The sequence below is a fragment of the Erpetoichthys calabaricus genome, chromosome 6 (assembly GCF_900747795.2).
Source record: "Erpetoichthys calabaricus chromosome 6, fErpCal1.3, whole genome shotgun sequence".
Taxonomy (NCBI): Eukaryota; Metazoa; Chordata; class Cladistia; order Polypteriformes; family Polypteridae; genus Erpetoichthys; species Erpetoichthys calabaricus.
Window position 1 is genome coordinate 121,637,956 of NC_041399.2, and position 16,352 is coordinate 121,654,307.

At 38.7% G+C, this 16,352-nt stretch overlaps 1 protein-coding gene across 2 annotated transcripts in view; it reads right to left on the reverse strand.

Annotated features, from left to right (window-relative positions):
• cdk5 (cyclin-dependent kinase 5) overlaps positions 1 to 9,515 on the reverse strand; it is a 299,214-nt gene extending 289,699 nt beyond the window's left edge. The window contains exon 1 of one of the 2 annotated variants that reach the window (XR_007935240.1): positions 9,262 to 9,515. Coding sequence is in view for 1 of the 2 variants with exons in the window: in XM_051928832.1 (XP_051784792.1) it covers positions 9,262 to 9,298 (37 nt within the window). In the remaining variant the exon portion in view is untranslated. The remainder of the gene's footprint in view (positions 1 to 9,261) is intronic. The other variant, XM_051928832.1, reaches the window with a different exon arrangement.
• Positions 9,516 to 16,352: the final 6,837 nt, after the last annotated feature.

The window sequence follows — 16,352 nt, forward strand, 5'->3', positions numbered from 1 at the left end:
TACATACAGCACCATACATATATACAAGCTGTTACAGACTCAAATCAAATGTATGTCTTTCTTGTATAATTGTAACAATAAGAGCAGCTCACTACTCAAAACTTTTATCTTGCGACATGGCAAGGCTCAAACCTGCGACCTGTTATATTACGAGTCAGCAGTTCTTACCACTGTACTACCAAAGAAGTTGTAATAATGAAGTACACTAACCTGATTTCTTTTTCTTCAGTTATAGTCTTGAATAACAGCACACTTGTTTTGTTATACTTGTACTTTTTGTGAAAGTGCTTATTAGATATTTGGACTTCAGTCTTCGCACATTATACACCTCATGTCACAATTTTGTCATTAGTACTAAAACATGAAAAAGCTTGTCTATTAGGTATGTGTTCAACATTTCTGTCATGCTACACTTACATAGATCTTTGTAGACATGGAACACAAATGAAATGCATGTGTTCGAAATAAAGATATATTATTTGCCCTATACAGCTTCCGGTATTTCACTCCCAGATAAACAAGGCTTGAGCTGGGAGAGCTTTTTGCCCTTCCTGCAGTGGTGGGGGGATGGGATAGCAGGCTGCTTGTTGCTGTGCTTACTGACACATTTATAAAACAAAAGACAGTGATGGAGAGGTGTGAATGAATTTAAGGTGGGCTGGGTTTACAAGTTTTTGCATAGGTTTTGGTAATTCTAGTGTTAAGGAATTACAAATTAGTTTTGCGTGTATTTATCTTTTAATGTTCCTTATGTAAGCCAAAGGTTTTTAGTGAACTATTTTAATGCAAGAATAGTAATGTGTTCAATATATCCATCCATCCATCCATTGTCCAACCCGCTGAATCCTTAACATTTAAATACTTTTCATTTACAAAAATTAAACAGTTACATATAAGTTCAAATTAAAATACAAATAACTATCTCTCACTTCAGTTTAAATAAAAAATAATAATTCACAAATGTTTCCAAGTCAAAAATGAAGGCTGTGCTTGTTTAAAAGGTACACAAGTTGGATAACCAGACGTCCTGGTTTTTTTTTCTGGGACAGTCACTATTTTTTGCACAGCATCCAATTTCATGTCTACCATCATGGAATTGAACAAAATATCCTGTTTTGTCCTGTTTTAAGGTGGCCGATAGTCCATTGAAGAATATCAAGGGTTCTTTAATTTTATTTGTGTTTCATAGAATTCTGTCATTATATTAGGGCAGACTGGCAAATTAAATGCAGAGGTATGTACTAGAGACTTATTTTGGTTTAGTACCACTTTAGAAATCATATTTTGCACATATATATCACATCACACTGATTCCATCTTCTTACAGAAACATGATTAAAAAAAACTGCATAATTGCTTCTTTCAATACTTTTCTTTAGTTTTGCTCCAGAACTACCACAAACTCCTCTTCCTCCCACTCCCCTGCACTTATGTCGGTACGTATAAATCAATAAATTGAATACCAGTACCACTGACATGTGACAAGGCATTGTGAAATGTGTAAAATGAAACTTTTACATAAACTGTTATTTCTCCTAATTTTAAAGTTAGTGTATAAATACAATACCAGATGTGTATATAATTCTTTTGGTTCACACTTTCTGTAACTTGTGTATTATTGTTTCTTAATGAAAAAAAAAATTACATGAAAATGCCATCCTGACAAAAGCACTGCCTGATGCAATCGTCTCTTTACCAGCCTTGGATGTGACAATATTTTTTGAACACATTAAACAGGCCACCGTAACGTCAAAAATGAATGCATTAACTTTCCCAGGCCAAATGGTAAAATGTATTTATTTCAGGCCTGTCAAAGTTATAACAATAATTCTTTACATTCATATAGCACTTCTCTCACTAGTCAAAGCACTTTACATAGTGAGTGGGGAGAAGATTCAACGTGCAGCATCCACCTGAAAGATGCAATGGTAGCCATTTTTGCGCCAGTACACTTACCACACATTAGCAGTTAGGTGGTGAATAATTAGCCAATGAGAGACAGGGGATGATTAGGGGTCCAAAAAGACTAGGCCGTGGTTGGCAATTTAGCCAGGATATGGGGATACACCCTACTTTTTGCAAAGGATGCCAAAGGATCTTTTATGACTGCTGATAAGCAGGACCTTAATTTTATTACTCATTCAAAGGATGGCACCATTTTTACAGCACAATGTCCCTGTCACTGCATTGGGTCACTGGGATCCACATTCATACCACAGGGTAACAGCCCCCTGCTGACCCCAGGGAGAAACTGACTTTTTAAAGAAGCTCTTTAAATAAATAGACAGTTAAGCAAGTAAATCAATAAATGAACACACACTTTGGTCTAAACAAACAATGGAATGACTATAAAGCAAGAAAATTCACTGTGAGGCATCATGCAGACATATTGCTGTTGGTATAAAGGGACCCCATTAGTGCTTCTTAACACGATTCTGCTGAATAATTTGTTGGCTAAGAGCCCTCAATGTTAGTGTGTTTTAATTCTCTCCTTCGCCACTACAACCAGGGAGTCCAGAATGAGTCATATAACTGAGCTAGCCCTTTTAATTAGCTTGTTGATTTAGTGGGCCTCACTTGAAATGATGTCACCTGCCCAGCACACCACAACATAGACAAATCGCTCTGACCATGACAGTTATAGAAGATGTGAAGGACATCACTCACCATATTAAAGGGACGCAATCGTCCAAGGAAGAAGGGCCTGCTCTTCTCTTTCTTATATAGTTCCTCTGTGTTTTTCGAGACCAGACCAACCTGTCATTAATGTGGACCCTCAAGTACTTGTAGGATTGGACCACCTCTACATCCACGCTTTGAATAGTGACCGGACATAGAGGCTCTTTGGTCCAGCAAAAGACATCCCCCTCATTAAGGCAAACTACCAGTTCCTTGGCATTATTAATGTTAAGATGCAGACAATTCTCATTGTACCAAGAAACAAACTGTTCCACCTGACTTCTATATTCTGCCTCAACCACTTTATCAGTACACCCCATATGTGCTGAATCATCTGAGAATTTCTGCAAGTTACATGACCTGGTGTTATATTTATAGTCAGGGGTAACAACAACTTCAATTTTAAACATTATTTAGAAATTGTGAATTTAAAAACAAACAAAGATAACTAAAAACGTTCTTGGTAATATAAAATGAGTCATATATCAACGTAGTTATACATAAAGGCAGTGCAGTACCCAAACAGTACACAGTTGTTATATGAGGGGAATAAAAAAACTAAAAATGGGTCCAAGAGTGGGAAGTTAAAAAGACATACAGTGGAACCTCGGTTCACGACCATAATTTGTTCCAAAACTCTGGTCGTAAACTGATTTGGTCGTGAACCGAAGCAATTTCCCCCATAGGATTGTATGTAAATACAATTAATCCATTCCAGACCATATGAACTGTATGTAAATATATTTTTTAAGTTTTTAAGCACAAATATAGTTAATTAAACCATAGAATGCACAGCGTAATAGTAAACTAAATGTAAAAACATTGAATAACACTGAGAAAACCTTGAACAACAGAGAAAACTAACACTGCAATAGTTCGCGCTGTAGCGCTACCAACCGCTGGCTAAAAACACTTTTTTTTTTTTTTAAATGAGTTAAGCACGGGAAAAAAATGAACATTTGAAAAAATCCGTAATTTAATAAACCACCAAGAAAAGCAACATTGCAACAATGCACGCTATGAACCAATCGCAGTAAACAGAAGTGAAAACAAAATCAAGCCCACTGCATTCTTTAACTGCCTTCCTACCTAATGCATCTTGCTCTCTCTCTCTTCATTCTCTGTGTGTGTGCGTCTGTCTCTCTCTCACGCTGCCTGTGTGTGTGCTCTGTCTCTCTCTCGCGCTGCCTGTGTGTGTGCTCTGTCTCTCTCTCGCGCTGCCTGTGTGTGTGCATGTGTGTGTCACGCTCTCTCGCTCGCTGCAAAGGAAATGCACAGGGAGAAACTGAACATGTACAAACCGAAAGGGACACTGGCTTGTTCACATACCGAGTGTGTGGTCGTGAACTGAGGCAAAACTTTGGCAAACTTTTTGGTTGTAAACCGATTTGTACGTGTACCGAGACATTCATGAACCGTGGTTCCACTATACTGTGGCTGACTCGAGTGTCCACACTCAGCTCTAATTCAATTCCACTGGTGTGTCTCACAGTGCTTCTGCTGTGACAATTTACTCCTAAACTTGCAAACTAAAGTCTTTCAAAGCTCACGTTAGCACTGGGAGAGCAGTTGCATGTCACTTCCACACCACACATGAAGATCAATAGATTCTCTCTCTTTTACTTTTAGTCAACTTTTTTTGCACCATTGTTTTTAGAACAGATTCAGAAAATGGCAGACTAAGGCAAAATAATGTATAATGTAGTGTTGTCAAAAACATCAAAAGTATTGATGGCATTGATTCTATCACATATAAAATGGTTTCAATATTCATTTCTCAAGGCATTGATTTTACATCCCCTTTTTTCAGTACGCTCTGATGTTGTGCACATTGAGATAGCTATTTTCGCAACAACATGTATAACACTCAGACGACACAGAGGCATTAGGACTTTCTCCGTCACATTTAATTGACAAATAATGCAGCTGCAATGGGTCTGAAAATACTCTGGCTTTGTGCCAAACAAATATAGTAAACCCATAGATTAATGCACACCTGTTTAAGAACAGTAGCAAGCTCTCTGCTCAGTTATAGAAGACAGCATGAAAAAATGGCCCCTCATGCCAAAGACTCTGAAATTACAATTCTTGAGGCTGTAAAAGATGTTTTAAGTCTATTAAGCTCTTTCACTGATGCCCTCAGTGGTGAAAAACACAGCACCCTCTGCTCTGTTCTACTGTTAACATGGAAGATTTTTTCCCATATGACAGCTGATCAGGGTGATAGCAACTTAAATTAAATATAAAACAAGACCTAAGACAGAAGTGTTATATGAGGACCACCATCTGCACCTGTGGCATCATGTATAAACGGTGCACACGCCCATTTACACGCTCACCTAGTGAAGAATAAAAAATAAACTTGCCGTAAAGCCATGCACATTCTCATGTCAGGTTTTTGGCCTGGTTTTGCAAACTGGCGGCACCTAGCATCAAAGCAGTGCTACTGTACCTGTGTGGTTTCCCTTTATTTTTTAGATACACTGAAATTAACCGCACATTGTTTATTAGTTTAAGGCATCTGATTGTAATCAATCTGTAACCATATAATGGTGCATAGAATGGCCAAACTATTCCAAATACCATCGCTGCTTTAGCGTTGTTAATCTTGGTGCACCACTTAGTGTATTTTAACCTACTGTATCTTAGTGTGGAATCACAGCTTTACAGCAACTGATTAGAAAGAGGATTATCGGGATACATCAACTAGCACACGCTGCCTCAGCCATGCGCACAGTCTATGTGAACATCTCCCATACATCAAATGCTTCAGAGCCTTTCCTGTCGGGACCTCGCAGTTCAGAAACAGTTTCATCCAAGGAGCTCTAAACGCACTCAATCATTCCATCAAGTACTCCTGGTAGAACTGTTTGTGCTTAGTACAATAACCTCACTTTAAACTTGCACTACAGTTGTAATATTGCACAGTATGAGAAACTTTATGAACCATTTCACTATCTGCACTATGTATATATTGTACTTATGCTTTCATATTGTATATTTTTTATTATTTTTCACTGTGTTATTATTACTGTTATCATTTTATAGGAAAAGAAGTTTATGGAGGATTTGCATATTGAATCACATTGTACCATTCAATACCATTCAACAACAATAAAGGAACTCAGTTCAATTCAATAGAAGAAAGTGCGTATTTACATATGATGACAACTGGCTTCTAAGTTGAATTCGATTTCCAGGCACTATCTTCTTGGAGCTCTTGATATCAGTTAAGATGAAATGCAGTAAAGTATATACAGTGGGTACGGAAAGTATTCAGACCCCCTTCAATTTTTCACTCTTTGTTATATTGCAGCCATTTGCTAAAATCATTTAAATTAATTTTTTTCCTCATTAATGTACACACAGCACCCCATATTGACAGACAAAAAAAAGAATTTTTGAAATTGTTGCAGATTTATTAAAAAAGAAAAACTGAAATATCACATGGTCCTAAGTATTCAGACCCTTTGCTCAGTATTTAGTAGAAGTGATTAAAGTGGAAATTTCGAGATTAAAGCTGACATTTCAACATTTTTTTCCACTGCGTCCCTATATTTTTTCTTTTCTCTGTACCCTAATATGCTTCCATACGACACTCTAGACGGTGGGCTATGACTCACCTTTTCATGGCGACTTTGATATCTGACCACTTCTTTTTAATTTTGGGCAGTTAGCGACTTTCTGAACTTGAACTTTCGACTTTCTCCACCACTCTATGTTACTCAATCAACTTCCTTGTCGTTTATACCACTGCTTACACACACATGTAGTACGTTTTTCCTTGCCTCCACTTGGTAGTCGCTGAAATTCTTCTATTTTCCCCATGCTTTTGCCATTGTCTTTTCACACAATGCTGAACTTAAGGGTCTATTTATATTGATTTGCATATTCAATGAGGCGTAATTCTGAGAGGAGTCACGGAGGGGCGGCAGGCGCATGCACATGCATTATATTTCACGCGGACTAGGATTTAAGTAGCGGAAGAACCTAGAAGTTGGCGTACACACAGATTTATGCATCTGGATTTTTTTGTGGGTATGCACATTTCTGTTTTTGTCCATACGCCATGTTTTAGTGTGAATTCTACACATGCCGTTACACACGAGGCCCCTGGTTCTCAAAACGTCAACATTTCTTGGCCCAAGTTTTAAAGACAGTTTAGTTGTCTTAAAAAACGAAGTCATGCAAATGTTACATAACAGCATTCATTTCCTTGAGGTGGAAACCCAAATACAGCAAACACCCTCTTTAAGCACCAAACCACATTTAAAGAAAAGCACAGCTGATATGCAAGGGCTGTTAAATATACAGCGGGATAAAAGGGCCAAAGTCAGCAGTCTTAGCACATTGCATCATCTGAAACTGCGCATCTTACAAATGAACTCACAGTTTATGGGAATATGCCTGAACTTGGAGTATTGAATTTCAATACTTTTCTTGATATAGTATCGAAGTTTGAAATTTTGGTATCATGACAACACAAATATTGAATAATAATTATCAATAATAAAATACAAGTATCTAAAATTTCACTTTAGTAATAGTAACATTATTAAACACTGGAAAGCTATCATTTCAGACAGAGTTGCCAGTGTTTAGTAATCGTCATCCTTCCTTTAAAAATAAATACAGGACTAGGCTAAATTTAGAAGCAGAACTGTGCTTAAAGTTATGAAAACCAGAACCAGACATGACAACAATGATACCATAAGACACTCAACCTTTCGCCATCAAAGACACCTTAATCTTCACCTGTGCTATTTTCCTCTTTCTTGACCTGTAGTCATATATAACTTTAGTTATTTTTCTGTTTCTTTCGATCTGGGTTCATGTGTAACTATGTTATTTTTGTCAATTAAAAATATGGAAATTTTTGACTTTAATTTTTTATTCCTTATGAAACCATGTTACTGTTTTTATATTAAAAAAATCATTAAAAAATGTTTGACATTCATAGGAAAAAACTACAAGACATATACACCCACCCAAAAAAAAAATCTTTGTAATCACTCATTAAAAACCCCTAAATCCAACATTAGGGACAGGGATGGGAGTTAAGAAATATCACTTAGTAAAGGTTTAGTCCTTAACAATTTAGGACTGAAAGAAAATGGGGATATAAATTGGGTTATTCCAACATTTCAATTTCAATTATTTAGTGAGGGCAAATTTAAATACCACATAAGTACAGCATGCTTGGCTTATTGCTTACGAGAAAAACATGCATAAGGGCACAATTAAAAATGATACAATTAGGAAGCAAAATTCTGAGGAAGACTGCAATTCATGAATGTACAACTTGACTTGTGTTCTTGAAGGAAAAAAAAATCTAAAGCATTAACAACAGTTTTTTTTTTTAAATAAAGGATCACAGACTGTAGACCTCTACATGTTGTTGAAGGTACAGGGCTGGCATCATCATTTCCTGTGGTATTGTTTGGAATTTAAGATACAGTATTTGTTCAAATTTGCATCATTACAAACAGGGCATAACTGACCATCATATGTTACACTGTCATCTGTGACAATATGCAGAAGCCATGTGCGAAAGTGTGTTTCGCCCAACCGCTTTCATATTAATTAAAAAGCTAACAAAAAGCCATATCTTGCTAATAACATAATTAGTTGAAAATTACTTGAATGCTAAAACTTCAATATAATGTAAAGGTTGAAACTTCGGCATTTCAGCAAGAAGCATTTAGGACACAACAACACCAAGGCATGTGTAATGACGCTAGAGAAGCAACTATTACTGTCTAGGAAAGTTCATAAGGCCATTTCCAAACAATATGAATCCATTATTTTACAGTGAGGAGGACTCAGGAGAAAAACATGACATTCAAAACAGATGAATGTCACCAACAATTTCAACAAAATATCAGACCATATACTTTTTCGGGGAAATTACTAAGACAATTGCTGACATTATGTTTAATTTTAGGTAAACTTGCTTGATCTGCCATTACTTTTGGAACAGACTTTTGACATTCACTGGCAAAATCAGGTGAATAACAAAGACGAATGTTAACGATTTTAATAATAAATATGTCTAAAATTTCACTTTCGAATTTCAAGACTTGAAAATTATTTTTTCGGACAGAGTTGAAAATGTTTGGTTCGTTTCTTTTTTAAATGTAATACGAATACAGAAACGGGCTAAATGTTGAAATGAAATATGTTGCTTCTTTGTTTATTGATTACCTTCTAAATATCTGCTGCCACAAATGGCAACTTAAAATTCAAATAGAGGTTGTTACTACAGTGCTAGACAGTAAAGACTAACTGATTAAAATATTTCAGCTTAATATTGTGTATACGTTTTAACGTTATTTGTGGTATATAAACTGGGAAACGTATCCGCTAAACACAGAGCTTTGTAGTTACCCTCTAGTCCAAGATGCGACTTTGCACGGATTTCACTCGAGAACCGAGGCTAAGTTGGGCCTCGTTTAAATTAAACGGACAGTTCATACAAGACATGAACTACAACAAATAAACAGCCTTAAAGATGAAAATTAAAGCAACCCCAATTTTATATGACAAACGCATTTAAACAGTGGAACAACCAAATAAGCTTACCTTCTCCGATCTTCTCTAATTTTTCATATTTCTGCATGGCTTCCTGTATATCAATCCAATGTTTTGTAGGAGCAATTACAACTAAATATTGTCAGAAATTATAACGATGGCATTTGAAACAGTTAATGGTATATGACTTTTGGGTCTCTTTTCAAATGATTACCATGCAAGACAGACACCACAACAGTCTTTCGTGTGTTTATCCGCTAAGATACCAGTGACCAATTGTTAGCAAGATTTCCTTATTTTATTCGATACTTTCTATACCTTGTGGTGCGTTACTGCCATCTTCTGTTCCGGTGGATAAAGCATCCGTAAACCCTCATTTATTCCTGTCCTTTCGAGTGCTGTGAAAATTTTACGTTTTAAATTAATACTTGCTGTTTTTGAGTTCAGCGCGATTACAATTATAAAAAATTGTTGTAATTGCGCTGAACTCAAAAACACCATGTTGGATGTCTAATGTTGTTAATACTTAATATCTAAATGACTTGGATGTACTTAGTCAAAATGATTAATGGCACATATCTGTTAACTTAGTAGAATTCCATGTGTAAAATTCAAAAGCTTTAAGAAACCCTCAATAAAATTATACTGAGTTCCCTTAGTGATAATGTTAATTTTGAAGTCTACATAGCTTAATTTGAAACATCATGCATATAATTTGAAACATCATGCATATTAAACTTTATCTGCACATTGAAAATTTGTTAATTCAATGAAGTACTAGGGTGTTGTACCGTGTTAGCCATTATGAATGTAGAGAAAAGCCAAGCAAAATGACACCTTTTATTGGCTAACTAGAAAGATTACAATATGCAAGCTTTCGAGGCAACTCAGGCCCCTTCTTCAGGCAAGATGTAAACAAATAATGATAATACTGTAATGTAGTGGCGTAGCTAGGGGCGGGCGGAGGGCGCGGTCCGTCCCGGGCTGCACATTTTTGGGGGCGGTATTATTGGCCAAAACGCTCAGTAGAATTCGTGTGTAAGCAGCAGGGTTCATGAATGAAAAAAGTAAATTTCTCTGATTTTTATTCACAAATGCTATAAAAATTATTTTCAGACTGTCCTTCTGTGGTGGCATCAGGCACAGCAGTTGAAATTTATTAGGCAATAACAAAAATAAACATAAACATTACACCGATAATAATTTCTAGGAAGATCCATCCATCCATCCATTTTCCAACCCGCTGAATCCGAACACAGGGTCACGGGGGTCTGCTGGAGACAATCCCAGCCAACACAGGGCACAAGGCAGGAAACAATCCTGGGCAGGGTGCCAACCCACCGCAGTCCTAGGAAGATAAACAACTAATTTACAATTTATAATTTCGTTTCGTTATCAATCCGAATTAGTTCATGATCTGCGCAGAAAAGATCCCCACTTCTCACTTGTATACTACACTGGTTCTGGTTTTCGCAGGGTAATTATATTAAACTAATAATTAGAGCAGGGCTTATCAGTGCGTCTATACTATATTCTTGTCTAGTTGATGCTTATAAATAATTATATGTGAACAATTATTGCTGTTTCTCTATATATGAATAAATCAATGCAAAAATTATCTTAATTTTTCTCTATACGTCATTTTAATTTTCTATTTAAATAGGTTAACATGTTCAGATATGTTGGATGGCGGCAAATTGAAGCCCCGCCCCGCCCCGCCCTGAACGGCACGAACTCTAGCTACGTCACTGCTGTAATGACCAGCGGGATGGCAGTAACGACCATAGACATACAGTATATACGTGGTCCAGATCTAATTATGCAATAATTGCATTGCATTAAAAGTTGCACAGTTAGATCTGGACCACCCTATAGATAGACGCCGCATTCACTGTGTTGCCCAGCGCGTCCGCCATATTGCGAGTGGCAAAAGTGCCATTTAAACTAATACAGGTAGACGTGGAAACCGGGTTTTCTGATGAAAAAACAGTAACGTTTAAAACAGTATCGTTTACATACAACAGATTTTGGCGAATCGTTTAAATGCAATTATTTAAATCAATTTATACGCTAATAATGGCAATTACTAAATAATAATAATAATATTAATAATAATAATATTAAATAATTCCTCCCATATAAGCAACATTTCTCGGACTGCCTTCTTCCATCTCCAAAACATTTCTAGACTTCGTCCTGTTCTTACTCAACACAGTACTGAAGTATTGGTTAATGCCCTAGTCACCTCACGTTTATATTACTGTAATGCTATTCTATGTGGCATCCCACAAAAACGTATCCATCCCTTACAACTTCTTCAAAATTCTGCAGCCAGGATAATAACCTGCTGTTCTAAATCCACTGAACATATTACACCTATTCTCTCTCAACTTCACTGGCTCCCTGTTCACTACTGAATACAATACAAAATACCGCTCTTAACATTTAAAGCTCTCCACTATCTTGCTCCCCCCCACCTCACTGATCTCCTGCAGACTTGCACTCCTCTCGCTCACTCAGATCCTCATCTGCAGCTCTACTTTCCGTACCACACATCAAATTCTGTTCTATGGGAGCTCGAGCGTCTCTCGTAGTGCTCCTCAACTCGGGAATTCTCTTCCCTCTCATATACGCCAGCTCGATTCAATAACACATTTTAAAACTGCCCTCAAAACTTATCTTTTCAAACTGGCATACCAATTGTGAATTTTGCACTGTTACTGCTAGTTATCTTTGTTTGTTTGCTAATTATTGCTTTTTGATTTATCATTCTCTTGTTTTAATTTTACTAATGTTGTTTAATTTTATTGTAAAGTGACCTTGAGTACTAAGAAAGGCACCTATTAAATAAAATGTATTATTATTATTATTGTTGTTATTATTATTATTATTAATTATTGAGACGAAAACTTGACCAATGTCTGAAAGTCAAAATAGTAAGACTGCAACTGGCAGTCTAGTCTTTCTTTTAACAGTGAAATGATACACTCAATGACAAAAATAAACAATTTTATTGTATACAAATTGGCTTAATAATTTCTGAAAACATTTCACTCATTCCTCTCTCAATCTCTCTCTCTCTCTCTCACACGTGCACACACACACAATGTGGTTACTTAAATATATACAGGATAGGATCTAAAATCCATGAAACAGAACTGTCTTACATAGCTTTTTCCATGTGTTGCCACTCTGTAATTTGAGAGTATTCAGTTTGGCAATATGGAGCAGCCTTAGTTTGTAGAAGACAGACACAACTAAAGACATGAGCATAAAATGATGGTTGTCAATTTCAAACTGTGTTTCCTCAATGTGCTCCTTGAGAAAAAAACGCATCATCTGAACCAATCTCAGCCCGAACAAACCGATTGATCAAAGATACACTGACAGCTTGCCCTAATGTCAACAGTCGGACGCTCAGCTACTTTGACCACCTTGACTGGACCCTCAGAAGGAATCATCAAACCTCCTTTGTTTTTTAATGTGAGCAAGTGGTAGCTTTGATCATATGATGCTGGTACAGCATCTGTTACCAAACTAGCACAGCGCATATCATAGGACATCTTTCTCAAAATCCTGTCTAAGGGCTACCTCCCACTGCTTCCTGAGGTGGATATCTTTGGGAAATTTTCAAAGTCTGAGAAATGTTAACAGCTAACAACAATCTACATAGTTAGTGACTAAATACGTTTAGCCAAAACGTTGTTTGGAGGCTCACTTGAGCACATAAATGCATAGCTTTGCTAGATTAGCCTAACGTAGCTAAAGTTAAGATTATAAAACGGGATTTTCTAATGGCCAAATATAACCAAAACAATTGTTCAGCTTTACCTATGAAATGTAATCCCTGTGATCTGGTTTGGAGTGTAACGCGGTTTGTACAATCCCAAGCAGCACATGCGTGAGGCATCTTTATCCATTACTTCACTCCACAGCAGTGCCACTCGCAATATGGCAGCGACGTTGACGTACGATGCTGCTGGTCATGAGGCGTCTAGTAATTCTATGTCTATGGTAATGACACACGTACACGAACTTAAGGGAATCTGTTTCTACCTTTCTTCATTTTCCCAAATATACCATGAATAGTGTTCCCTTAGCTTGCACATCTCACCGCTCTCAGTCTTGTCCAATGAACCTGTTGACCGCCTAAGCAGTCAACCAGCTGCTACACTGCTCCTGCGTCAGCTCCTCATCCCAGGGGCAATACAAAATCTTCATAGTGGCCAGGCAAGCGGATTCCCGATATTGAACTTCTAGGAGCTGAAGCAGATGGGGAGAAGGATCCAGACTCTGCAATTGCAGGAAAACCATCTGGGGTCTGTGGACTCTGTACAGCATCTGAATAAGAATGGTTTGGCCAGTGACGCTTCCCACCATGGTACAATGCTAAGCAGTCATGATAGAGAAAAACCCTTTTCTCTTGGGGGCATTTGTACCCAGTACACCACCTCAACAACTCTCTCCAAAACCTCACAAGGGCCCACTCATGAACTGTCCAGTTTAGGGGATTTGCTTTTCTTTGCTTTGTGATTTTAAACCCACACACGATCCACACTCTCAAAAGGCCATCCTGCACTCGGATATCATAAACTCTCTGTCACACCAACTTCTTGCAAGTGCTCACCAGCAAAATTATGTGCAACTTCCAACCTGTCCTGAAGCTGTCTGGCACAGAGTGTTGATACATTGTTAAGGGGAAAACCCAGAACCATAGCAGTGGACATTCTTAATTCATGTCCCAGGATTGACAATTCACATTTACAACCTGTGGACTCCTGCACAGCAAAACGAAATGACATTAAAGTCAAATGTAAATGTTGATCCCAGTTATACTGATTTTTATCGGTGACAAGAGCCAACTGTGTGGTAAGGGTGCTAAAAAAGACACTCTGCCAACCCTTCGCTTTGTGGAGGCATGGGTGTGGTCTGGGTTTTCTTAATACCTAACCTGGCACACATAGCCTGAAGCATTTTGCTTTCAAAATTGCGCCCTTGATCTGAATGAAATTCGGCTGGAGCTCGAAAATTACTAATGATCCTGTAAATTAAATGTGTCTGCCATGGTTTCTGCCTCTTGATTCAGCAAAGCACATGCATGTGGCCACTTGGTGAAACTGTCTGTCTACAAGCACAAAATGGTTTCCTGTTCTAGATTTCAGGAAGGGACCCAGTACATCTGTCCCTACTCATTGCATGGGTTCCCCCACCCTATATTGCTGCAACGGTGCTATTGGTTGTCCTGGGGAGCCCTTCTTGGCTGTGCAGGGGGCACACTGACGACAGAAATCCTCTACATCCCTGTGACAGCATCCCCAGTAAAAGTGCTGATGGAGCCATTTTAAAGTTTTTGTCGCTCCAAAGTATCCTGCCTCTGGGGCTCCATGCACATGTCACACCTCTCCCAGCAGCACCTTAGTCACTACAATCTGCCATCTGCCCTCACTAGTTACCCAGCTCCTGCAATCTCTGCTTCTAGATACCCTCCAGAATGATCAGACTATCCTGTTGGGACCAGAGCTCCAAAATCACAGTGCTCTCCAGTGTCATCTCCTCCCACATCAGTCGAGCAACTCCTTCCATTGCTCAGCTCTGTATTCACCTCCTGGTACTCACACCACTCTCTTTCATTTTCGGGCACAGCTAGAATACAGCAGTGTGGTCCAACTGCTTGGCCTTCTCCTTCTTCCACTCTTCTAGTCGCATGCAGTACCTGCAGTCATTCTCTGCACAAGGTCTCCTAAACAGGGGATCTGCATTATGGTGTGTGCCACCTTCATGGTACTCCAGTGAGAATTGGAAGGACTAAAGCCACTCAAGCCAGCAGACCACTTGTCCCTCTGGTTCACAAAAAGACAACAATCAATCAGCTGCATAATTGCTGCACACAGTGAAGGGCAGACCAAAAAGATAGTTCTGGAAATGTCCATGTCACTCAGTAATTACATTTGGGTCAACACAGGGTGTGGCTGTAGTATGTAACCACATGCTATCCCTTCGGCTGATGCTGTGGCGATGTTATTGGCATCGGTATCCAGTATAAAAGGCAAGCTTGGATCAGGTAGTGCCAGCATAAGGGCCTGGCACAGAGCTTTCTTCAGCTGCTGAAATGCCCCTTGTTCTTCTATGCCCCACTGATAACCAGTACTCTGGTTATAGATGATGAAGGGAAGCTGCTATTGTGGCAAGGTTAGGAACAAAATTCAGATAGTATGAGGTCAGGCCAATGAATTCCTGCACTTGCTTCTGTGGTTGTGGAGGAGGTCAGTTTCTGACTGCCGCCACTTTATCTCCCTCGGTGCTGATTCCCAGCCCACAACAATGACACAGAAACAACACTTCCTGACACAAATGGCAACATTTTTTTCCATGCAATTTTAAATTTGCCTCTCCTAGACTTTGGAATATGACTAGTAGTGGGTCTATGACACTATCAAAGGTTAGTCAATGAACCAGTAGATCATCTAAATATACCAGGCACTGAGAATGGCATATGCCAGCCAACATCTTGTTCATTAGCCGCTTAAAGGTGGCAGGGGCATTACATAGACCAGAGGCCATTACTGTGAAATGCCCAAGTCCATTGCCAGTGCTGAAAGCTGTTTTCTCCCTGTCATTGGGAGCCAGACCCACCAGCCAATATCCATTTTGGAGATCAAGCAACAAGAACCAACTCAACCTTGCAAATGGGTCCAGTGCCTGAACTGCCTGATATTTCTGCGGTCCTAGCAACAGATGCATGGGCCCACCAGGAAATAACAAGGCACCCTGATTGAAATACAGTTGTACATCAGTCCTCCGCAAAAGTCCAGTTCAAGTATACAAGGATCTTGTATAGCAGCAATCCAAACTTGCTGTGTCCATTGCCAATCCCCAATGTGCAGAGTTATTGGTGCTTCTCTCAGGTCATGGAGGTTAAAGCTGACTTTTTTGGGTTCTGCTGCACCCCCCGCTGGAAATATATCAGGCCACAGAATCGTAGTGGTAGCCTCTATGTCTGTCTGAGACTTTACAATATGGCTGCCAAACAAGGTGAGGAGGTGGCAATAGTCCCCATGTACAAGATTATAATGGGTTGCTGTTGGGACTCTTAGTGGGCCCGGTGTTGCCCCGCTAATGCTGGACCCATGGTGTTACCCACT